A 25,303-nucleotide genomic window follows, 5' to 3' on the forward strand; every position below is an offset into this window, starting at 1 on the left:
CAACAAAAACAACACACTTTTTAATGGATGTACAACTTTAATCTCATGGATATCCATAGTCCCCACACAAGTCCTGCAGATACAGAGATTACTCTCACTTTCACCTCAGGATCGACGTGAACCACGGCCAGAATTTTTTGACATTCCAACATTTTCTGTTGATGTGGAGTGTAGACTGAGGCAAGGAGAATTGCTGTTTATGAGTGAAGGAACACACCTTAAGGTTTCAAAAGAGCTGAACCATGATACTAGAGAGACTGGCAGAAAGAGTAGATGGTGCAGATCTTGTTTGTAATTGTACATTTGAACAAAGGAAAGGTTTTTCTTTACCTTGCTGACTGTTTCGTTTGCCGACTGCAAAACATCCTCAGAGCTGATGCTGATGGTGGCGTCACTTCCTACTTTGTTGTCGACCTCTGCTGCCCGCGCTCCCCTCTCCGATGATGCAGTCCCTGCTTCTGGAACTTGAAGAAGGATGAACGGGGAGTGGAATCGCTGACTCAGGTCCTGTGAATGGGAGTAGGATTCAAACTTTGATCTGCCACCATGATCAGGCCTGGCCTACAGACATTTTAAGACTCATGAACTGTAAAAAAAAAATAATTGATTGATTTTGCAAAAGGACTGCTTATGGAATTGAATTTCCTGGTTGTTTTAACATGTGCCTCCTACGAGTTTTTGGATAATTATTGTGTAATGAATTAATAATTAGGGGCTGGTGTGTAGGAGACATTAAGATGTTATTAATAAGTGTATAAATGTATTGATTTGCTTTGGCGTATGTTTGTAGATATTTAGATGATTGACGGTCATGTGATTATGGGTGGGGGATTTAAGTTCGTCCGTTGCACCTGCTCAGGTGTGTAATGAATCAATAAATGGATAAATAAATTGCTTTGAGCTATTTAATTTTATTCTCATTACTTGTGACCCATAGCTGTGATACACTATTAATTATAGAGCATCACCTGCTTGGTCTTTAAGATGATTAGACAGAAGATTCTAAGATTTTTTGTTCATTCAGGGACTGTAAAAACTTCGTTTATGATTCAAGAACCAGTCAGATTTGCAAATAAGATAAGAATTTATTTTACAAACAATTAAGACTTGACAGATTGTTTAACTATTATTTACTGTGAGTGGATGGAGCTAAATTCAATTCAATTCAAAAATACTTTATTAATCTCCCCAGGTCTGCTCCTGCTAGAGCAAGGCTCCTCCCTCTGAGACGAATCCTGTGGTTAATCTGGGGGGTGTTTGACGGTGTAGTCGTTAACTCCGCCCACACAGATTACCCACTGCATCTCTGGTAAAATGGTTTAGGACGGCTCATCTTTAGTCGAGAAGCAAAACTCTCTTAAGACTTTTGCCTGTCGGCAGCAGGCCGCTCTGTGCGTGTGATGCGCGCGCGGGTTCATCCATAAACGTGCCGCTCGTGAACTTTCATCAGGTTTCCGAAGGTTTAAACTGTGATGGGAGCTTCTGTGTTTATGTTTGTGACCTGATCAGCGGTGAGACAGACGGAACCGGTCCGCAGGGGAGAGGTGAGTGCTCCTTATGGGATTACGTCTCCAGTGGGGCTGGAAGCTTTACGTTTAGTGTCGCGTGCCCACGAATCCTGATACGTCCAAGACGCTATTTATTTAAAAATAATCAATTAAAACCAAAGATTATGACTTATGTTAATGTTTAGTTATTTAACTACAAGTATATGTGTATCTGTAAATGTGATAATTTAAGGTTAAATATAACTCAAACAGTAAAATTAAGCTGATTCAATGTGGGTAAATTATCTGCATTTACAGGTGCTGGCCAGTAAATTAGAATATCATCAAAAGGTTGAAAATATTTCAGTAATTCCATTCAAAACGTGAAACTTGTACATTATATTCATGCAATGCACACAGACCAATGTATTTCCAATGTTCATTACATTTAAATTTGATATTCATAAGTGACAACTAATGAAAACTCCAAATTTGGTATCTCAAAAAATTAGAATATTCTGAAAAGGCTGAATATAGAAGACACCTGCTGCCACTCTAATCAGCTGATTTACTCAAAACACCTGCAAAGGCCTTTAAAAGGTCCCTCAGTCTTGTTTTGAAGGCACCACAATCATGGGGAAGACTTCTGACTTAACAGCTGTCCAAAAGACAATAATTGACACCTTGCACAAGGAGGGCAAGACACAAAAGGTGATTGCTAAAGAAGCTGGCTGTTCGCAGAGCTCTGTGTCCAAGCACATTAACAGACAGGCGAAGGGACGGAAAAAATGTGGTAGAAAAAAGTGTACAAGCTCTAGGGATAACCGCACCCTGCAGAGAATTGTGACGACAAACCCATTCGAAAATGTGGGGGAGATCCACAAAGAGTGGACTGCAGCTGGAGTCAGCGCTTCAAGAACCACCACGAGGAGACTCATGAAAGACATGGGATTCAGGTGTCGCATTCCGTGTGTCAAGCCACTCTTGAACATGAAACAGCGCAAGAAGCGTCTCGCCTGGGCCAAGGACAAAAAGGACTGGACTGATGCTGAGTGGTCCAAAGTTATGTTTTCTGATGAAAGCAAGTTCTGCATTTCCTTTGGAAATCAAGGACCCAGAGTCTGGAGGAAGAGCGGAGAAGCACAGAATCCACGTTGCATGAGGTCCAGTGTAAAGTTTCCACCGTCAGTGATGGTGTGGGGTGCCATGTCATCTGCCGGTGTTGGCCCACTCTGTTTCCTGAGGTCCAGGGTCAATGCAGCCGTCTACCAGGAAGTTTTAGAGCACTTCATGCTTCCTGCTGCTGACCAACTTTATGGGGATGCAGACTTCACCTTTCAACAGGACTTGGCACCTGCACACAGTGCCAAAACCACCAGCACCTGGTTCAAGGACCATGGTATCCCTGTCCTTGATTGGCCAGCAAACTCGCCTGACCTTAACCCCATAGAAAATCTATGGGGTATTGTGAAGCGGAGGATGCAATACGCTAGACCCAACAATGCAGAGGAGCTGAAGACGACTATCAGAGCAACCTGGGCTCTCATAACACCTGAGCAGTGCCACAGACTGATCGAGTCCATGCCACGCCGCATTACTGCAGTTATTGAGGCAAAAGGAGCCCCGACTAAGTATTGAGTGCTATACATGCACATTCTTTTCATGTTCATTCTTTTCAGTTGGCCAACATTAGAGAAACAAACATTTTTTCATTGGCCTTTAGAATATTCTAATTTTCTGAGATACCAGATTTGATGTTTTCATTGGTTGTCACCTATAAATATCAAAATTAAACGTAATAAACATCGGAAATACATTGGTCTGTGTGCATTGCATGAATATAATGTACAAGTTTCACGTTTTGAATGGAATTACTGAAATATTTTCAACCTTTTGATGATATTCTAATTTACTGGCCAGCACCTGTATATAGCATCTTCCACAGGCCTAAAACCCCCCCAAAGCGCTTTACAACACAAGTCATTCATCTGAGCAAGCACCATGAGCCACAATGTAGCCTCAGCTGCCCTGGAAAGCAGGGGCGCCAAAGAACATTTCAATCCACAACGAAGTCACGGTAGAGGAGGTTGCATGGGCCCAATGCGCAAGAACCCAGAACGACAAAAAATGAGAATCCGTTGTTGAAAAGGAGCTGAGCAGGTCAAAAAGGAGCATAAACTTAAAAATGACTAGCATAACAGTAGGAGTAAAACTAGAGATCCAAACTGACAGAGAAAACTGAAGAGCACAGGAGGCAAACACCGACAACAGACAATGACCCAACAAAGACAAGACAAGAGGACAGGACCGGGTTTAAGGAAATAGGTCTCAGATGTGTGGGCAGGTAAAAGTAATGAACCGAGTGGGGACGTACCTAAATTACTAAAGGGGAAAACTCATCTAAATATTATTTACAAACAGAAGACTAAAGATAAGAGAACTAATAAACATGACACTAGGGACACAAGATATTTAACTGGGGCAACCTAAGAGACAAGAACCAAGAGGAGGGAACCTACTACTGGGAAGACTTAATGAATGAGATGGGACAACTAAATATGAAGTAGAAGTGACTAGGGGGAATCCTGGAAGGGGCTGGGGACAACAGGGACACAGAACAATTGTTCTGCACATTTGTTACAATAATAAGAAATAATCTTTGGTTATCTTTCAATATAAAACAGCTGCTGAAAGCGTCTGGTGTGCAGATCAATTACATGCTCAGAAGAAGTGCTCCTGACCTGCAGGCTGCTGCAGATCAGAGACCGTGTCAAGAACTCATGCAAACTTTCAAACAGTCTGTAGTTTGTGGTTTTCAGGAAATGTATTTTATTTTGGCAACTTAAGAGAGGATGCAGGTTGGTCAATATGTCCGAGGACTTAATGTTTTTCGTCTGACAATATTAAAACATGTTGTTAATGTCCGACTGTCTGGCATGTTTTCACAAACAGTGGTTTTGAAAAGATGAAAGTTTAACATACTGTAAATCCCATTCAGCTGCTGGAGAATCAGCCTTTCTCTCTCTGTCACTCACCCACAGTGCTGAGAGATGTACCAAATGTTTGCGGCAGAGACAGACGCTCACATTTAATATCAGCTGTAGTAGAGGGTTAGGGTTAAGGAAAACAACGGGAAGATAACGAAAATGTGTTGCTCTAGCTGGGCTCAGCTTCAGTACCAGTATCCCCCTCCCTCTTCCCCGTGCTCTCTGCTGCCTCCGTAAAACATGAGAAAACCTGGATTCGTAAAACAGTTGTCAACAAATCCTGGGTCAGTCAGGAGCGCTACAAAAACCACAGCTTTGACAATCACATGATGACGTTTTTTGAAATCACAGTTTCAGTCGAAAGACGATAGATCAGGGGTCCTCAATTATAATGATCTGAGGGCTACTCATAAAAAATACCCAGAAGCAAGAGGGGTTAGGGTGCGTGCGGGGTTCGAGGGCCACAACGAGGGGGCCCGCAGGACGCCTGTTGAGGACCACTGCGATAGATCGTTCAGCCCTATGTAACAGTCATTTGTTAATGTACTGACATTAATATGTGATGTAACTGATAATAAATCATTATTAAATCATCAAGTAAACTCGTTTGGTGAGTTTAAGATCTGTACTAAGGCATCTCAAGAATAGACAGTTATGTTAATTCTTTCATATCTGTAAAGCAATCAAGACATTATTCAAAGCACCTTAGACAAAACATTCATTATTTAATGTCATTGTAATTAACCTGTAAAGTGCAGACATAGTTTTATGAGACAAAATAAAATTGTTTATTAAAGTTAGAAACAGCTTTGTTATGATGATGTCTCCTTGCTGGCTCGCCATTACGTAACATTTTGTTAGTGGCTACTTTTAAGAAATTGTCAATAGTGTAAAGGTATTCAATTATGTTGATAATCCATATTTTTATGGAATATTACATTTTATTGAATACCTTTATATTTTATTGACAATTTAGTAAAAGCAACCACTTACAAAATGTGACTTTTCGTGTGCTCACAAAGTAGATTTTCTAAGAAAAGCTGAAACCACAATGTCGTCTCTGTGGAGCCATAAACTGCTTTATAGTTTCACCCAAAACATTTTTACCTGACTGTGACGTAATCCTGGTTTTCTGACACCTGATAACCTTTCTCCACCACTATAAGTCCTCCGATAGACTGACTCGGTGACTAGTCAACACGCAGCATATCATTATCACTGTCTCAGAAAAGAGTCTCTATTGGGTGATGTGTTGACTTGTTTTTGAGAGTGTAGTTAAGTAAAGTCACAAACATAATAAGTAACTGTAACCTGTGCAGACATGTTTTTTTTTAAATATCCCTTCTGTTTTGTTCAGAGATCCCGGTGGTGTGTGGCATGTTAACAGACTGGTGGTGCTTGAGGCTGCAGGAGGATGGTGAAGCACCAACCCTTACAGGTCTATGAGAAGCAGGTCCTTCTGTCTGTTGTCACGGGGATCTATGGTTGTCGCTGGAAACGCTACCAGCGTTCCCAAGACAACAGCTCCAAGGTAAGATTATTAGATCTCGCTATGAAATACAGATGTTATACCCAAATAAATGCTGTGTGTGCTATTTAAACTAAAGAACAGCCGTACTAGTAATGGTACTAGTCTAAGGTGTTGATCCCTGTGGTACTGTTGGGCTATTTTTGTTTATATTAAAAACTGATATCCAGTTTATTGGATATTGTACATCGGCACAGATACATACACTCACCCACCACTTTATTAGATACACCTATCTTTTTACAGAGGTATGTAGCCAACCAAACAGATGGCAGCAAGAAAGAAGCTTTTAGAGAGGGAGAGTGCATTTTTGGGCCTGCTTAACTCCTGGGATTTGAACCCCCAACCATTTCTAGAATTTACAGAGAATGGTTTGAAAAAGATTATGCTACTCCTGACAAAGGAGAATGGACTGACTGGTTTTAGATGGTAGACAACAGAAGTTCAAATAAGCACTGGTTCCAACCAGGGGCTGTAGAATCATCTCTGAAGATCAGAATTTGGGTCTAGATGGACTACAGTAGACCACACCAGTTCCCATGCCTTTTCCTGGTTTAGTTTCATTTTGCAGAGAAACCTTCAAGTACACCAGAATGTTAGCCTTGCCTGTGAGATAAGACCTCTCTTTAATTCTACACAGAAAACTAGCCTGATTGCTCACAGGCAGAGAGGCACATGAGAGGCGGGACTAGCCAGCTCAAAAAACCAATCACAAAAAGGCAGAAATGCCGACTGTACTGCTGTAGTTTTTTAGCTGTAGTCAAAAATGGTGTCTGGCAACAGCGCAAACATCTTTTTATTATTATTTTTTTTTGAAGAAAGGCTTTTTGCACTTCTACTTGTTGTGGTTTTAAAGACATTCAAGTCGTTCAAAAAAGAGCATTTTGGTGTGTGACGTACGCTGCTCAGCGCTGATTGGCTTGGTCAGAATTCTCAGGAGGTGGGTTATTAGAATAGAAGAGTTCCCAGACCCAATGCTTCCCATAAAGAGGGCTGGAGTTGGCTGCTCAGGCTTCCAGAATGTGCCTTTACAAAGCGCAGGAGAAGTGTTTCTTTTTTGGTCAGATGTGTTTGGAGCAGGAGAGCCAGAAGTACAGTGCTCAGCAGAAATGAGTACACCCCACTACATTTGTAAGAAAACATTTAGTTTCCCTTCAGAATCAACATTTTCTATGAGATACCATGCTACAAAATACTCCCACAAATGTGGGCCATTGATTGGAAAAAAGATTTGTTCATTTGCACACACAAAAAAGTGGTTTTCCTAACAAATGCATTCAAGCCCACATTGCACGAATGAGTACACCCCAATTACAGTCTTAGGAGGAAAACCACACTTACACTGCAAAATTCAAATGAACAGATATTCAACCACAGGTGAGTCTAGTGACGAGGTATCCAGCAGACAGGTGACTATAAAAGGGAATTACTTAACAAAGAAAATACCTTCCCTTTTCATGCTGTCAGCAACGGCTCCACGCAGAAGAGGAATGTCTGGGAAAGGAAATAATGACTTTCCACAAAAAAGGTGAGGGCTACAGGAAGATCAGCAAAGCTTTACACATCAGTCAAAATACTGTGGCAAAAGTGATCCAAAAATTTAAGAAAGAAGGAAGTGCAACCATCTCACAGAGACGTCCAGGCTGTCCACGGAAGTTAACATCTGGACAGGAGCGTCTTCTGATGAGAAGGGTTGAATAAAATGCTAATGCAAGTAACTGCAGTTAGCTAAAGCAGAGGAAAGCCAAACTGGAGTGACCGTTTTCCATGACACCATATGGCGCACACTGCAGAAGAACGGCATGCATGGGTATCTTCCACACAGGAAGCCTCTCCTAAAGAACATGCACATAAAAGCATGCAAAGGATTAACTAGGGCCCATGCTGGAAGAGATGAAGGCTACTGGGACTCTAGGTGAGGATTTCAAAGAGAAAAGCAAGGTGCCTGCAGTGAAACATGGTGGTGGCAGTGTCCTCATGTGGCAGCATGAGTGCTGCTGGTGTTGGGGAGCTGCATTTCACTGATGGTATCATGAACAACGTACTGCTCTATCCTGAAGGAGAAGATGCTGCCATCACTCCGTGCTCTTGGTCATTGTGCACTTTTCCAACACGACAATGATCCAGAACACACATCTAAAGCTACCGTTGCATTTCTGAAGAAGAACAAGGTGAACGTGATTGAATGTCCAAGAATGTCTCCTGAGCTGAACCCAATCCATCACCGGCAGCAGCAAGTTGAGCATCGCTCTCCATCCAGCATCCAGGCTCTAAAAGAGGTTCTTCTTGAAGAATGGTAAAAGATGGATGTTGCAGCATGTGATAGATAAGATAGGATGAGGAGTAGATGCCTCTGTCTTTCCTGGGGAGACATTGTTCTCTGATGGAAACTGTCTTGGTTTATTTACTATTCTTGCATTAAAGGAGCCACGTCTTACTAATTTGAGAGCAAAGGTAGGCACACTATATGATAAAATATTACCATTGGCACTATAGAGCTCCGGACCCCACGTGACTCTCAGTTAGTAGACGCCATTTTGGCAGGAAAAAAAGGTAAACAAACACAGATGTAACCATGAACGTGAACGGGATCCACTTGGATTTTACTTCGTCGGAGTTTACTTCACACTTTAAAACCGAAGAAATCATTTTATATAGTCAGAAATGAAATAGACTAAACATCTCCAACCCTTACCGTGCCCCTCGGATACTTTTTAAAAACGCCAGAAGCTGTCGGAGCGGACTACACCGGACCTGGCCGGGGAACCCCTTGGGATTCCCCCGGCCGGAGGAGCTAGGGAGAGGTCTGGGACTCTCGACGCTACTGCCCGCTCCGACGCCAGAAGCTGTCGGAGCGGACTTCTTACTGGACCTGGCCGGGGAACCCCTTGGGATTTACCCGGAGGAGCTGGCTCCGGCGGCTGGGGAGAGGGAAGTCAGGGCCTCTCGACGCTACTGCCCCCGCAACCCGACTCCGGATAAGCGGATGAAAATGGATGGATGGATGGACAAATAACAGATTTACACGTAAGTAGTTTAAATAGAGTGCTGTGCTGTTTGAATGTATAAACTGAACACCAAGAGAAATCACTAGTTTCATTTATTTTTTGTGAATAAAATAAATATGTCAGGCAGGAGCGTCTCAGGATCTGTCTGAGATCTGTCTCGGTGAGACAGATAATAGCAATCCAAAGTGCTTTTTATGTGTGATCTGACAATTGATCAACAATTGCTTAAAAATTAAATACAGCTTAGCCGGTTAATTGCTGTGATCATAAAACACGTAAACGGCAGCACGCAGAAATCACAAGGCAAAGTTTTACGTGATGTTTACATGTTTCTATGAGTAATAAGACAGAAAAAGCCACGCCAAAATAAGTTTAGGAAGCCCACTAGAATCGTAATAAAAGCATTTAAAATAAACACCATACACAGTTGAGGAAACGTTGGTTTAAGTACCTGATATGAAGCGGTCACTGCATAAGTGAAAACCTTTACTCTCGGGATCCCACAGTTTCATTTTAGCCCGGTCACTAGCGTGTTTTATTACAATGATCCAACGTTTGCGGCGTTCCGGATCTTGGGGAATCCTGTAGATGGCTCATTCCTTATGTCATCCGCGTCTGTTCTACATCCTGGGGCACAACAGGAATCTACCATATTTCCCGTTTGATTGAGTTTTCTGACAATAACAAATAGTCCAGCTGCCAGCTTCTGCCTGCCAAATGGCGCCGTTTCGATTTGAACTGTTGCATGCCGGGAAACGTGATGTCAACTCCCGGAGCTCTATTGAGATGTCATTTATCTTAAATATGTGTTATTTATGTCAGCCTGAATATATACCTGGAAATGAAACGTTTTAGTGAAGCTCCGGCCACGCAAATTCCGACAAAAATGCACCTACAACAGCGTCTTAGCCAGGTCTGCTGATGTTTTGGCCTTGGAAGTCCCGTGGTGAAAGCTATTGCCTTTCATCTAATGTTGCCATGTCCTGACGCGGGTTTGACTTTCAGTGTCGGCAGTAATTTATTTATACAGCTGAAGCAGATTTCATTTTTTAATGAAGCTGGGTCGAAGGAGCACACACTACTTCAAATAAAAGGGGTTCTTTATTCTCTAAAAATGTGTCTGCACTAAACGAATGTTCTCCACCTTAATAAAGGCCAAAAATATGAAAAATAAAAGTTCTTATTCCATTTTTGGTTCTTTTTAAAACACAGGAAAGGGTTTTCTTTACCTTGCTGGCCTACATTTCAGGATGTACTCTAACAACTGGACCACGGAGTCCGTCACAAAACAATAGCTGCCCAAGACAAATGTCCTGTGCTGGCCCTTACGTACATCTTTGTAGACAGGACTCATGGTTTTTATGTTTTATCCCCAATGCAGAAGTACTAGTAAGTTTTGTCAAGTAGTTATGTATTAGTGTTAGTTACCAACATCATGCACCCATGTAGATGCTAGATGAAGTTTGTATATTTTGTCATAGAAACAGTATTTTACCAGCATGTTCCACACGTATTTTACAGCGCTACTGCATGTTTCAATAAACATTGTTGTTTACTTCCTGGAATAACTCTGCAAACATAACAGCTTTCTGTAGCCAGTACTAATCTACCCTAACTGCCGCCACCCCGCCAGTTAATTAACACCAAAGTTGCAGTTTTTAATTCATTTTGACGTAAATCAGCCATTGCAGCTAAAATGGTTAGATACAAACTTCTGTGCAGAATGTGATGCGTAAGTAGGAATAATTTATCTGCAGTAATGTGTGACCTTATGTTTTCATTCCTCAGATGTTCTTGTAATAAATGTGAACTCATGCTTATGGAGAGGGAGAACAGTTGTTGAACCACAGGTCCAATGGGGAACACAAAGATTGTTACTCCTTCACAAATTAGTTTAAAAATAAAAACGGGTGCAGTGAGACTTTGTTTAATGGAACACATTACTACATGTTCATGTCTGTATGTTCCAAAAATTAAGCAAGTTATGTGCATGACTGACCAGCCGGGCTTGGAACCAGCAAGATGTCTACAGAGCAGACCACTGCTTCCACGTAGGGCTGAGAAGTCATGGACAACTTCTGTGAAGAGCAGATTCAAAAGATTTATTTGTCACATGCTCAGTCACCAAAAACATCACTACAGCAGTGAATCTTGACACATTTTTACCTAAATATTGCCTTTTGATGCAGTATTTTTATGTTTATGAATAAAAAGAATCTTGCTCCAAGGTCAAGGTAAAATTTATATGCATAGCACAACAGCTTTCGCTGTCCAAAGTGCTTCACAACACGAGAAACCGATCACAATACAAAAAAGAAAATGAAATAAAACAGAGCAACTAGATTCAGTTAAAGTAAGTGAGATCAAATGTTTAGGACAATCATTGATTGCCAGTTCCTAAAAATTGGTCATTATAAATAATTTTAAATGATGCAAAAACAAAGTTAAAAGAGGTAGTAAATAATTGATTTGTTTCTAATTAAAAGCCAGATCATAAAAATGTGTCTTTAACAAAGTTTTAAAATGTCTGAGCATCCCTAGTATTTGCAGGAAGTCTGTTCCACAGCCTGCAGCCCGCCACAGAAAAAGCCTAATCACCACAAGACTTCAGCTTAGTTCTAGGGACCAACAGAAGATTCTGAGAACCAAATCTCAAGGCTCTTGGAGGGGCAGGAATTTCTAAAAGCTAAGATATATAAGGGGCAGAACCATTTAGCAACTTAAAAAGGAACAACAGCTGTTTAAAATACAGGAAGTCAGTGCAGGGACTCCAGCACTGGAGTGATGTGCTCCCTACGTCCTGTTTGTGTTAACAAGGGAGCAGACGCATTCTGGGTAAGTTGAAGCCGTTGAATGAATGACTGACTTTGTCATGTGGTTATCTTGTTTACCGTTTAGTCTTTTTAAGGTGACGGTGTGTATTTTCCCTGCCAATAGAGGCCAGTATATACCCAAATCATTGCAAGCAAGCAGTATTTTTGTGTTCAAGTAAGACCTTACCAACTGATGCCATTAGGGTAAGAAAATGCTATTTTCGAACGGGTACCTCGTCAAATTGTTCACCTCTAGCAAAATGACAAGCACATCAGAGTCCCTTTCATCACTGGCAATGAGTGAAGAGGTAAATGTGTAAAACAACAATGTTTCTGAATGGTGAAAACCGTTGTTACAAAACAGTAAATTATTTTTGACCTCATGGGCTCCTGTAGAAGGAAACATGGCATCTAACATGGCATTGCTCAGAGACTTAGAGCCTCTACCATGTATTTTAGACCCGGTTTTTAGTTTTAATTAATTTTTATAAAAAATATTCATGACAAAAACAACAATTTGCAATTACCACTTCATCAGTGAAGCTCTGACAAAGGTGACTGTGAGAAGCCGAAATTTAGCAAATTAAGATAAAAACAGAAACTTTGTTACTCTGTGTATGAGATAAGAACAGAAAAACAATGAAACTTGATTATCTCCATGTTCGGCAATGGCTGCCCTTTTATGTTTGAGATTGTTCCAGCTCCAAAAAACAAATACCAGCTCTGCCTGAAGACCCTGTAACAGAATATGTGTCAGGATTGTCCTCATCAGTCTTTAATCAGCCAGCTGTCGGTCACAGCTATACTTAGGAGTTTCCATCTCCTCTGTGAGACTGGAATTCTCATCCCTTCTTATCTATTTGAAGACACGCTGTGGACTTTTTCAAATTTTACATCAGGCATCCTATTAGGTTCAAACAAAGATTTTTATTTTATTTTAGCATTTCATTACTGAATCTTTCTCAAATGAAAAGTGCGAAATAGCTTTTAAACAGTGTTAAGAGCTTTGTTCATGTGAGTTGTGTTACAGGTTGATCTGGTCCCCATACAGGTGAAACAGGAAAAATAAGAAAATGGTGCAAAAGTCCATTTATGTCAGTAATTCAGTTCAGACTGAGAGACATCTAAAGGCTCAAGAATATGGTTGTTGGTGGCATCACTTCCATTTATCTGCAGGCAGCAGAGGACAATGTCACCCTCTACTGCCCGTGGATAAGTGGAAGTGATTCCACCAACACCGGCGAGCTCTGATGAAGGCTAGCGCCACTAGCCGAAACATGTCAGCTTCAAGGTAAACAATTTTTTACTGCTCTGCGTAAAAACAGAACAAAGTAATGGATTATGAAATTACACGCAGAAAAAATGTACAAAAGAGTATGAAAGCTGTTCAGCTCTGAGGAGGAAGTGGATCATTCTGTACCCCTCCCCACCATGTGGCATTAGTTTTAATCCTGTTAACTGCTGAAGGGAAGAGTCCTTGAACACAGCACAGGATCGCCTCTGTTCTTTTGGTACACAACAAACAGGAGAATGGGGGAAAAAAACGGTCAAACCTGACAACTGAACAACGTGATGAAGTAATAACTTTCAGTGTTCTCACAGGGCTGTTGTAATCTGGATTAGAGTGACTGTCTTCATCATGAATGGTGTTTTGGCCATTGTTACTGAATGGGTACATTAGAACTAAAACATGACGAAAACCTGGGCGGGCAGTTTTAACTGTAAATTCATTTTTTCATGACCATTTACCACATTTGTTTTTCTCTACAGTGGGAGTGTGGCTGGTTCATCATCGTGTGCAGCTCTTTCCTTCTGCTTCTCGTTTGGACCTACTTCTGGTTAGTGGCTCAAAATGATTTCAACGACTTCAACTGGTGAGTGCATTTTCTGTCATTACGTAAATGGGATTATAAGAAAGTAGTTGCTTATAATAGACAAGTTAGAAAAGACAGAGATCTTATCTGAGTGAGGCTGTTAAAGGTAAAGTTCCATGAGTCATCATCACACTCTGTCATGGTTGGGGAAGGGCTCTCAACACGCTGCAACAGGTAAGTACAATAAGAAGAAAATGTTATTAATACAACGCGAACTGAGGGCGCACTGGTACACCCAATGAGGGAGAATAAAACCGAGAACTGCGTCTAGGGGGGAGAGCAGAGATGTGTCCTTGTATGGCAGAGGGCAGAATGTGAAGTTCCCAGACTTACTAGTGGCAGAGGGTTGAGAGCTGGGGAGGGGTGTTGAGCCGAATTTTTTTTTCATGTATACATTTTTTATAGCCACTTTTACCAGCAGACATTTTTGTCCTCTAATGACTTTTTTGTATAACAATTAAAGTGAAGCCTGAGGGCTAGAGGACTATAACGCTCATGTAAGACCTGGAGAGGTGTTTTGGCATCGCTACATTAGATCAGTGTTAAAATAAAAGAAAATATTTAATATTAGTTGCACAGAGGATATGAGAAAATGGTCTAAACAATTACCAGAATATGATTGTAAAACTGTGCCACTGTGATTTTCTTTTCCACTGTATGTAATTGGGTGAGTCGGGGTTGTTCATTTATTTATCAGTGTATTTGTGTTGTTTACCACACCCGAGCTATTAAGAGAGGGCTGCGTCAGGTGTGGAGGGAGAAGAAAAAAAACTGAGCATGGATGGGTGTGGTGCAGGTGTCAGCGTGGATCTGCTGTAGCCTGATTAGATATCGAACTAAAGGTCTACCACGTAACTGAGTGGGAAAACTCAGTAGGTCTATGGGTGACTGTTAAAAAATAATAATAACAAATAAGATTAGGGGTTTAAGCCAGAGAGAAGCCCCGACGATCCCGCACTGGAGCATGCCTGGATATCTGCGCTCTCCAGCTGAATGAGAGGAACCACCCCAGATCACCTGCCTCACCGCCGATCAGCGGAGCCAGATCGGTGGATGTACTGGGTCAATGACTGCTGAACCCGGTGAGATTGACCTTTTTTTCTTTTTTTTTGTGGTATACCACTTATTTCCTATTTTTTGCTAGCGGCCGCAAAGGTCCGAAAGGATATACCTTCCATCACTTTTTACCCCAGCATGCAGAGGAGGGTTTTGCCAGGATGAGCCCCGGACCCTCTCCAGTGCCAGTCTGTATGTGGCCATCCCTTCTGTTGGTTCAGCGTGCTCGTTGTATCTGATAGGAGAGGGAGCCCCAGCCTTTACAGATCACCTACCTGAGGTCAGAAACCTGCTTAAAGCTTGGCCGGCGGTGTGTTCAGGTGCTCTGGGTAGAACCAGTGTGGAAGAACAGAAGATCCTCACCGTCAATGAGATGCCAGTTCATTGCAAGGCATACAGGACTTCTCCTTTTAGGCAGAAGATCATCGCAGACCAGATTGAGCAAATGCTCAAGAGTGTAATCATTGAACCCTCACAGTCCGCCTGGGGGGCACCTGTGGTATTGGTCAATAAACCTGATGGGTCGATCTGATTCTGTGTAGACTTCAGACGACTTAATGCCAAGACACTACCTGATGCTTATCCCATGCTTTTGATCTATGAATTGTTGGAATCTATGCACGGGGCAACATTCTTCAGCACCCTTGACATGAAGTCGGGATACTGGCAGGTTGCCATGCCTGAAGAGAGGAAACCCAAGACAGCAGTCATAACACCTGGGGTCCTCTACCAGTTTCGGTGTATGCCTTTTGGGCTAAGGAACGCCGGAGCCACTTTCCAGTGGCTCATGGAGAAGGTTGGGAGGCTGGGAGTAGACCCGCTGCTTCTCCATGTCGAGAAAAGCCAGTTGAGGTGGCTTGGACATCTGATTAGGATGCCTTGTGGACGCCTCCCTGGTGAGGTTTTCTTGGCACGTCTAACTGGGAGGAGACTTAAGGGAGACCCAGAACACGTTGTAGAGACTATGCCTCTCACCTGGCCAGGGAAAGACTTGGGATTCCCCCAGAAGAGCTGGCCCAAGTGGCTGGGGAGGGGGAAGTCTGGGCCTCTCGACTTAGACTGCTGCCCCTGCAACCCGACTCCGGATAAGCGGAAGACAATAGATGGATGGAAATTAAATGTTATTAGAATTTCCAGTAGCTTACTGCTGAAAATGTTAATGAAATACATAAAACTGTACAGGTCATAGTTTAACTATAGATATAATTAGGTGATAGCATGTTGTTTTGCACACTACTAAACTGTTTTGTAATCATGTTTTGTTGTTAAATTAAGGGAAGTAAGAAGAGAAACTTTGTTTCCCTAGCAGTTTTTAAATTTTCCTGTTTAGTCTGATTAATCGAGTCGAGACCCCATCTGATACATCAATGATCCAAATAATTGTATGTTGCAGCCCTAGTAATAAATATTGTTTTGAATGGAAGGAACTTGTCACCAGTGCTGGTTAATGTTAGAACATGGAACATAAAAAAAAAAAGCTATATTAAAAAAAAGAAAAACCTCCACGGGGCGTTTGGGAGTGTGCAGAATGAATGTACAGTTTCTCCTTTATAAGCTATATTAAAAAAAAATCTTAATTTTTCTTTTGTCGGGCAAGGCACTGGGCTTATGTTTACATCTACCAGCAACTAGAGAACCCTGTTGCGCTAAAACATTTTGCTCAGCAAGGTGAGGCTGGGACTGTGTCAAATAGCGGACTTGACAGGTGAAGCAGCTCATTCTGAGCCCAGAAGATGTTCTAAATTTAATTTAATTTAATTTAATTTAATTTAATTTAATTTAATTTAATTTAATGAGTCCTTATCCTGTACGATTTGTCTTAAAACATGGTCAAAAATGTGTCAGCAGTGAACCAACATTCCAATGGCTGAAAAATTAGTCCAGTTGTTGTAATACCACCTCTGAACACAATAGCTGTCACCGGCCAGGAGCATGGTTGGAGGTTTGATCCCAGTTTCCCATTCCTCCCTCCATTGTGTTAATTAGGTGTGTTTGTGTGTGTGCTTGTGTGTGTGTGTGTGTGCGTGAATGCCATTTATAAGCACACTGAATTGCTTCTGTGTATGGAATTACTATATAAATAAAGATGCCTTGCCTATTAACGTGCACCCGGTGAAGTGGTGATAAGACTAAATGAGGGCTCCATAAATGGAGTTTTTTACCATGATGAATAAAAGGATCATGTGATGACTCAGGTATGTTTTGCTCATGCATCAGGTCGATTTACAACCGTTCAGGTGAGTGGAAAGATGAGACGATTCCCATCCTCACATCCACCACTGTTGGATTCACCTACATCACCTTCTTACTGGTAAGGGATCCAGAACTTTTGATGACTAATACTGCTCAGTAGAGCTAAAGCTCACAGGTTCTCACTCCTTTTTCAGATTTTAGCCCTTTTCCATATTTCTTTGGGTCAGCAGCTCAATCTCTACTGGGTTCACAAGGTGCTGAGCAATTTTCTCTAAAGGAGTTAGACCCTGCTGGCTACAGAAGGTCTGAGTGGGTTCATTATTTTCTCTTGCCTCCACAGATCGGAGTGTTGGCGACACTTCTCACCACGGTGTCTGGGATTGTTTCTGTTGATGACATTTGGCGAGATGAGTGGGACATCTTGCTTGTGTCACTCCAGGTTTGTCAATAGTCAAAATCCCTCAATTGTAGACTTCTGTTAGCTAATATTCACCCATTAACTTCCAGACCACAAAAACATTTATGGAAAAAAATATGTTTTTGTGCTTCAATTAATTTGGGGCATTGTGAGGTAATAAAAATATTAAATATGTGGGTGAAGGACCAGAACATCACATCTTTACCTGCAGACAAGGGACTTTCGGTTATTCTAAATACAACAGATTTCCACAACAAAGTCACCACACTTTTGAGCGACAGCGCCATGTATGAAGCTCTAAAGAGGGACCCGACAACAGGATACAAGAAGAAAATCATGGACCATTTACAGAAAATGCTAAAGGACAAAGTAATCGGCCGCATATTTTACTACAGACTCTATCCAGGAGAAGCCACCTCATGTATATGTGGTCTTATGAAGATTCACAAGGAAGGAACACCACTCAGACCCATCAGCAGCAGCATCAACTCGGTCACATACAACATTGCAAAACATCTCTCCACCATCCTGGCTCTGCTGGTTGGAAAGACCCAACATCACATACAGAATTCTGTGGATTTTGCAAAGAAAGTTCAAGATCTCAAACTGGCCCCACGGGAAACTGTTGACTCTTCACATGTATACCCACAGATGAAGCAGTTAGGAAACGGTTGGAACAAGATGATTCCTTAAACAAGAGGACCAAACTGACTCCAGACCAGATCTGTGCTCTCCTGGACCTCTGCCTTTCTACCACCTGCTTCAAACACAACGACAAGTTTTACCAGCAGAAACATGGATGCACCATGGGCTCCCCAATATCACCTATCATTGCCAACATTTACATGGAGGAAGTGGAAACCGGAGCATTGAACTCCTACAATGGATCAACTCCAAGCCACTGGTTCAGGTATGTGGATGACACCTTGGTCAAAATTCTCACAAAGGAAGTAGAAGACCTTACCAAGCACCTTAATGCCATGGACAAGAACATCAAGTTAACCAGGGAAGATGCCCACAACAACAAACTGCCCATCTTGGTCTGTGCTGTGCAAACTGAACAAGATGGAAGTCTCAGCATTGAAGTCTACAGGAAACCAACTCACACAGACCAGTATTTGCATTTGGACTCACATCACCCACTGGAGTACAAAATGTCAGTGATCAGGACTTTACACCATTGGGCTGAGAACATTCCCACAAAGACTGAAGGACAACAACAACAACAACAAAAAAAAAGAAAGAAAAACAAATCAAGCACTCCAAAACTGCAGATACCCTAACTGGCCTTTGTGAAATCTACAAAGAAGTCTGGAAAAGCATCCAAAGCAGCAACTAGCAAAGAAAAGGACAACAGGCACAAAGGCGCCATCATCCCATACGTGGCAGGAGTCTCAGAGAAACAGAAGAATCTTCTCCAAAGATAACATCCCAGTAAACTTTAAATCCAACAACACCTTCAGACAGAAACTGGTCCTTCAAAGACAAAACACCCAAACAGAAGTTCAGTGGCATCGTTCATGCAGTCCAGTGTAGTGAGGACTGTCCAGATGTTTACATCGGGGAAACCAAACAACAATTACACAAGAGCATGGCACAACACAGGAGAGCCACCTCTTCTGGTCAGAACTCTGCTGTCCACCTACACCTGAAGGACAAGGGACACGCCTTTGAAGATGACAAAGTCCACATTCTGGACAGAGAAGATAGATGGTTTGAGAGAGGAGTTGAAGCTATCTATGTTTAATGTGAAAAACCTACTTTAAATAGGGGAGGGGCTTAGATTTCACCTTTCCAGCACCTATGATGCAGCTTTGGATCTTATTCCTAAGCAGTTTCACTCCAGGTCACACCTTCCTGCACCTTATCAGCACAACAGCCTCTTTTATAAGACAGACCATCGCGCCATTACAGAGTGATAAATCTGAATTTGTGACCGGGTCGGGCGCAGGTGCAACAGTTTGGGTTGACTTTGAGGGTTGTTTTGGTGGTTGGCCGACGGCCTGTACAGGCCCGGTAAGACAGCGGCCCGGCTTTGCTTCAGTTCAGCCTTGCTTTTTGCGGACAATGGGGAGGAAGGGGGTGAGTAGGGCTGGAGCGGTGATTCAGTCGTTGGAGGCAGCAAAGATGGACAGTGGCAGTGACGTGTCAGATTGTGACTGGGATGCGCAGCTAAAGCACCAGAGGCTTGAGGAGGGTGGCTTTGTGGTACGTATCAGGGCGGTAGGTGGTGCGCGTTTTGCTAACTTTAACCCATTGGCGGTGTCCCAGGAGCTGAGTGCCATGTTAGGGGTGTGTTAGATGCTACCGTGGTGTTCAGTGGGCTGTTGGTGGTGGTGTGCCGGACTAAGTCCCAGTACCTCAAAGCGCTGCGGCTTGAGATTATTCTGGGGTTGGACATTGTGGTTTCTGAGTCGAGGTCTGGTTGTATAGTTAAGGGTTTGGTGTACGGCATTTCCAACGAGTCTGAGGTGTTTGGTTCCTTGGGTGGGGCGGCGGGGGTGGCTGTTCGGTGTCTGGGGTTTAACGCGTGTGGGTCCACTCTGCTGCTGATTACTTTCAACGTGGTGGAGCTCTCCGCTCGTGCCCGGTTGGGTTTCCTTAGTTTCACGATGAGGGCGTATGAGGAACCTCCTTTTAGGTGTTTTAGGTGTCAGGGCAATGGTCATTTGGCCGGTGCCTGCATGGTGGGGGTGCGTTGTCGGAGGTGCGGGGGTGATATACCGTTCCAGTGTTGTAACTGTGACGGGAACCATCATGCGGCTTATAGGGGTTGTGTGGCGTATAGGGTGGCGGTGGAGGTGGGGAAGGTTCAGGCTGCTGTGGATTGTGGGATGCCCTTGGTGGAGGGTGTTGATGGTGGGGGTGGGAATGTGAGTGTGGGGTGAGCCTCTGTGTAGGGTTTGTGTGTTTTCACTGGGGTGTGCGCTGGTGGTAGGTTTGTTGATGGTGGTTCTGTGGGAACACGAGGTGGGATGCTTCGTGTACCTGTAGTGTGCAGTGGGTTGTGCTGTCTTGGCGTGTTGGCTGGTGTGGCAGCAATACGCCCTATGGGCATCCATCCTGCCTATTTTATTGAAGAACAAGAGGAAGCACTGATTCAATATGAACCAAGGCTTTATCACCATTTGCCTTCCACCATATTCCCCTTTCCTATTGTGGAGTTCTTCTCCTCATGGCGGTGGAAGGTATATGAACGCCAGCCTTACACCAGGGTAAATCTCCTGCAAGCCATGGAACTTGGCTGTGGTGACATAGGTGTTGAGTCATGCCAGGGGTTTTCCCCCGTTGCCTGGCCAGACAAAATGTGGCCTGTGATGTGGATGAAGTTCTGTGGCCTAACCCAGTATGGAGACACGATGCTGTGGCTGAGTAATGCACTTACGTAGTATTTGTATACTTTTGTACTTCATGGGATTACTGTACACAAGTGGCAAACGAATAAGATTTCAGTTTTTACAAGTGCTACATGTAAATGCTCCAGATTATTGTTTGTATTTTTGTACAAGTGCTGAATGAATGTTTTATTTTTGTTTTGTAACATTCATTTTGCTTACAGCAAACAATAAACAATTATTTTTTCAGCTTCTTGTCCTGAGCATTGTGTTTTCTATTTTTCTACATAGTGTTTAGTGACTGTTCAGTAGCGTTCTAATTTGGATCGACTCGGGCCACAATTTGACAACAAGGTTCAGTTCTAAGCACAGATTGAACAGTTTTGAGGTGAAAGTTTGGTTTTGCAAGAAGAGTCTGAGGTTTTGTGGATTTAGCTTGAAAATTGGGTTTTGTGTTCACAGTTTAGAGAAAAAGAGCACCTTTCAAGAAATGTGTCTTAGCAAATAACACTGTAATCTCAGCACCACACTGTTTACAGTTGCTAGGTGCTCCAGTCCTGTCTGCTCCGTGTCCTGTCGTGTCTTGTCTAGTCAGTGTAAACCCACATGGTAGCACAACAAAATGTAAACAGTCACATTTACATAATAGGTTCTTTTTCAGACCTCTGAATGTGTCTTTTTGTGTAGTCCACAGCCCCTTTCCTGCACCTTGGAGCCCTGGTCTCAGTCACAGCCATGAGCTGGTTGGTAGCCAGCCATGTGGTGCGCAAAGAGAGGTCCAGTAAGTCTTGAAAGTTTGTAACTAAGGATTTTTTTGTACACTACAAATCAGTGATTTCATTTAAAAGTAGCATCAGTCACAGTTTGGTGAGGTCTGGAGCTTTTATTTTCACTTGTTTTTAATGATATTAAACGCAAACAGTTTCTTATGGCCTTTTTCTATGTACCTGCTCAGCATGGCTTGGTTTGCTTCAAAGGATTTTCCACACAGACGGACCTGTGGTTGCTGTCCTTTAATTTAATTTAATTTAATTTAATTTAATTTAATTTAATTTAATTTAATTTAATTTAATTTTGCTGTGGTTCCGAATGTATCAGGTCAGACCAAAAACTCAACATTAGTGCAGCTGAAACTCCAAAAATTAGAATATGGTACAAATTAGTGTTGTTTTTGTTAACGAACACTATGCGCAAAATGCAAATTTCTGCCTGTCTCACAAAAGTTAAAAGTGCTGCTGCTGTCTGTGTCCTCTGCTCAGCAGACCAACCTCAGCAGCTGAGTGAAGCTAGCTCTCACCCACATCAGAAAGCACTGGCCACTCTATTTGCATGAATTTCTGATGTGGGTTGGAAGCCGACTTCACTCAGCTCGGTCCAGCGCTGACCTGCCGTGGGAACGCTCAGCTGCTCATTGATGCAACTATGTGTGATGACGTTGCTAATTTAAAACATATCTGTAATATTAACACATTTATTATTTATGTGCTTCCTGAAAAAAAACATGCTTTTGGGCAGATAAATGAAAGAAATTATGATTTTTAACAGGTTTTATGGTTTAAAGTCATTGTGTCAGGATTATCGTCTCTGCTCCCTGGTTCCTAATAACGGGTCAAATTCCTGCTTTTTAACCCAACAACATAACAGTTTAAGCCCATCTTAATGTTTATGAGCATTTCTGTTGATGCTCAAGAGCAGAACTGGGTTATTGTGTTGTAAAGCGCCTTGGGGGGTTCCAGGACTCTAGAAGGCACTATATCAAATACAGGCCATTTACCACTTACCATTTACCATTTATATTAAATCTGTAGGTTTGTGCTTTGGAAAACATTACTGCATTTAAGTAGGTGGACTTTGCCAAAATATACATTTAAAGACACAAAGATGGGGTCCTGATAACTCAAATAATAAATTTAACACATTTCTTTATTTGCTGGTCTGTGGGTCTCCAGGGGCAGCAGACAGGTACCGGATAGCCAAGCGGGGTGCAGCAGTGGCAATTGCCGAGACAAAATCTCGGGCGTGGGAGGAGTTTGGTGAGGCCATGGAGAAAGACTATCGATCGGATCCAAAGAGGTTCTGGCTAACTGTCCGTCGCCTCAGGAGAGGAAGGCAGCAACTCGCTCACACTGTTTACAGTGGGGATGGGGAGCTGCTGATGTCAACTGGGGCTATAGTTGGACGGTGGAAGGAATACTATGAGGAGCTCCTCAATCCCACCTACGCGCATTCCGAGGAGGAACCAGAACCTGGGGATGGACTGTCCAATCTCGGGGGCAGAAGTTGCCGAGGTAGTCAAAATACTACACTGCGGCGTAGCCCCGGGGGTGGATGAGATTCGTCCTGGGTATCTCAAGGCAATGGATGTTGTAGGGCTGTCGTGGTTGACACGTCTCTGCAACACTGAGTGGTCATTGGGGGCAGTTCATCTGGAGTGGCAGACCAGGGTGGTGGTCCCCATCTTTAAGAAGGGTGACCTGAGGGTGTGTTCCAAATATAGGGGGTTCACACTCCTCAGCCTCCCTGGAAAGGTCTACTCCAAGGTACTGGAGAGGAGGGTCCGATCGATAGTTGATTCTCAGATTGAGGAGGAGCAATGTGGTTTTCGTCCTGGCCGTGGAACTGCGGACCAGCTCTATACCCTTGTAAGGGTGATGGGAGTTTGCCCAACCAATCCATATGTGTTTTGTGGATTTGGTGAAGGTTTATGACCGTGTCCCCAGGGGCACCCTGTGGGGGACACTCCAGGAGTATGGGGTGGGTGGCTTTCTGTTAAGGGCCATTCAGTCCCTTTACCAGAGGAGCGTGAGTTTGGTCCACATAGCCGGTAGTAAGTTGGACCTGTTCCCGGATGCTTGGTTAATGAAAAAGAAAGACACGGACAAAAACCAAACTACATCACATGAACGCCAGACTACAGAGACTATAGAACAATGCAAAAAAAAAACTGCAATGCTATTCAAAAAAGCATAATCAAAACAGAATGTCAAGGATAGTGAACGAAGCCAAAACAAAGATGAAATCCCAGAAATTCCATCCGCCAACAGTCAACAATATGAGGAGAGTGGGAAACACAGAGTCGGAGAACCAGGAGAAGAACCAGCAGCTAAGAAAAAAAAAATCCAGGTCGAGGCCATAAAAATAATTTTTCTTAAACTTTGGATTTGCAAAATTTTCTAAACCAAATCAAGAAGATCGACCTATGTGCGTAATATGCCATGAAAAGCTCGCAAATGAGAGTTTAAAGCCAGCCAAATTAAAGTGAAATTTGGAAACGCCCCACGCTGATTTGGTAAATAAACCACCGGACTTCTTTCAAAGAAAGGCGCAGGAGATTAAATCATCTGCTGATATTCTTCGCAGAAATGTCACATTAAATGATAAAGCTCAGCTTGCATCCTACATGGTTTCTTACCATGTGGCCACCGAGAAAAAGCCTCACACCATTGCAGAATAACTCATCTTACCTGCTGCAATAGACATGGTTAGTGCAGTTATTGATGAAAAAGCTGCAGAGAAATTAAAATGCATTCCACTGAGTGACAACACAGTTTCCAGAAGGATTATTGATATTTCAAGCATCCTTGAGGAGCAGCTTATTTCAAGACTGAAGACGGCAAGGGACTTTTCCATCCAGCTTGGTGAAAGCACAGCTGTTTCCGACTGTGCAACTGTATTGGTCTATGTGAGATATGTCTGGAGCTGGAAAGTTGGTTGCTTAGCAACGGCGACACTATCCGTTATCTGTGGGAAAGCGTTACCATGTAAATAATAGAGCCAGACACAAAGACAAAAACAGCTATATTTATTTTTTGACACATTATTTTATGGAAATTATAAAGCAAAAATAAAGGACACATAAAAATAGGAAAGCCAGGAAGCCAGGACAACATGAGATCCATCTAACTAAAGTTATTACATATTAAAATATGAAAACGGTCAAAATGACTGCCTTGGGAGTTCTAGTGTTAAGAGTCTTTGGGAGGGAAGATGGAAGATTGGATTCAGCTGCTGCGGCTGGCGTGCCTCTCTCCATGGTCCTGGAGTGAGTGTGAAGGCCACTCTGGAGCTGTCCCTGGTGCTGAAGGCTGTGTTGTGTGGGAGGCAGAGGAGCCAGGATGCGGGAGTCATAACATGTCTCAAGAGCAGGAAAGCTGCAGGTCCTGACCGGATCAGAGCCAGACTGCTCAAAGATTGTGCTGAACAGCTTTGGGAAGTGGCCATGTACATGCTCAACCTGAGCCTTTAAAAGCAGTCCTCCATCCTGTGGAAGACCTCTTGTGTGGTTTAATTTGCCAAAACATCACTTCCCAGGGAACCAGAGCACTACAGACTAGTCACGTTGACCTCCTACCCGATAAAGACCCAGGGTTCTAGGACTCTAGAAGGCAGGTCAAATACAGGTCATTTACCATAATTTTGCATGAAATCTACAGAAAATGGTGAAAAATGAAAATGAAAGTAGTTAGTTTGACTCTTGTAAACAGAATCAGCTATGATACCAAACTGGAGTTATGCAGAGCTGCGGAAACATCTGGTCTTTAGAGCTAAAGCTTAGATCACCAGATAGTTCACATGGGACTGTGAGGGAAAAAAAATTAGTTTGG

The 25,303-nt window shown here is 42.8% G+C and overlaps 1 protein-coding gene across 1 annotated transcript in view; it reads left to right on the top strand.

Annotated features, from left to right (window-relative positions):
• Positions 1 to 1,331: 1,331 nt before the first annotated feature.
• gdpd5a (glycerophosphodiester phosphodiesterase domain containing 5a) overlaps positions 1,332 to 25,303 on the top strand; it is a 60,751-nt gene continuing 36,779 nt past the window's right edge. The window contains exons 1-7 of the mRNA XM_054730450.2: positions 1,332 to 1,544; positions 5,832 to 6,005; positions 13,594 to 13,697; positions 16,971 to 17,064; positions 17,141 to 17,200; positions 17,287 to 17,385; positions 21,387 to 21,480. Of these exons, the coding sequence (XP_054586425.1) occupies positions 5,889 to 6,005; positions 13,594 to 13,697; positions 16,971 to 17,064; positions 17,141 to 17,200; positions 17,287 to 17,385; positions 21,387 to 21,480 (568 nt within the window). The 5' untranslated portion in view covers positions 1,332 to 1,544; positions 5,832 to 5,888. The remainder of the gene's footprint in view (positions 1,545 to 5,831; positions 6,006 to 13,593; positions 13,698 to 16,970; positions 17,065 to 17,140; positions 17,201 to 17,286; positions 17,386 to 21,386; positions 21,481 to 25,303) is intronic.

The sequence above is a fragment of the Nothobranchius furzeri genome, chromosome 10, assembly GCF_043380555.1.
Source record: "Nothobranchius furzeri strain GRZ-AD chromosome 10, NfurGRZ-RIMD1, whole genome shotgun sequence".
Classification (NCBI taxonomy): domain Eukaryota; kingdom Metazoa; phylum Chordata; class Actinopteri; order Cyprinodontiformes; family Nothobranchiidae; genus Nothobranchius; species Nothobranchius furzeri.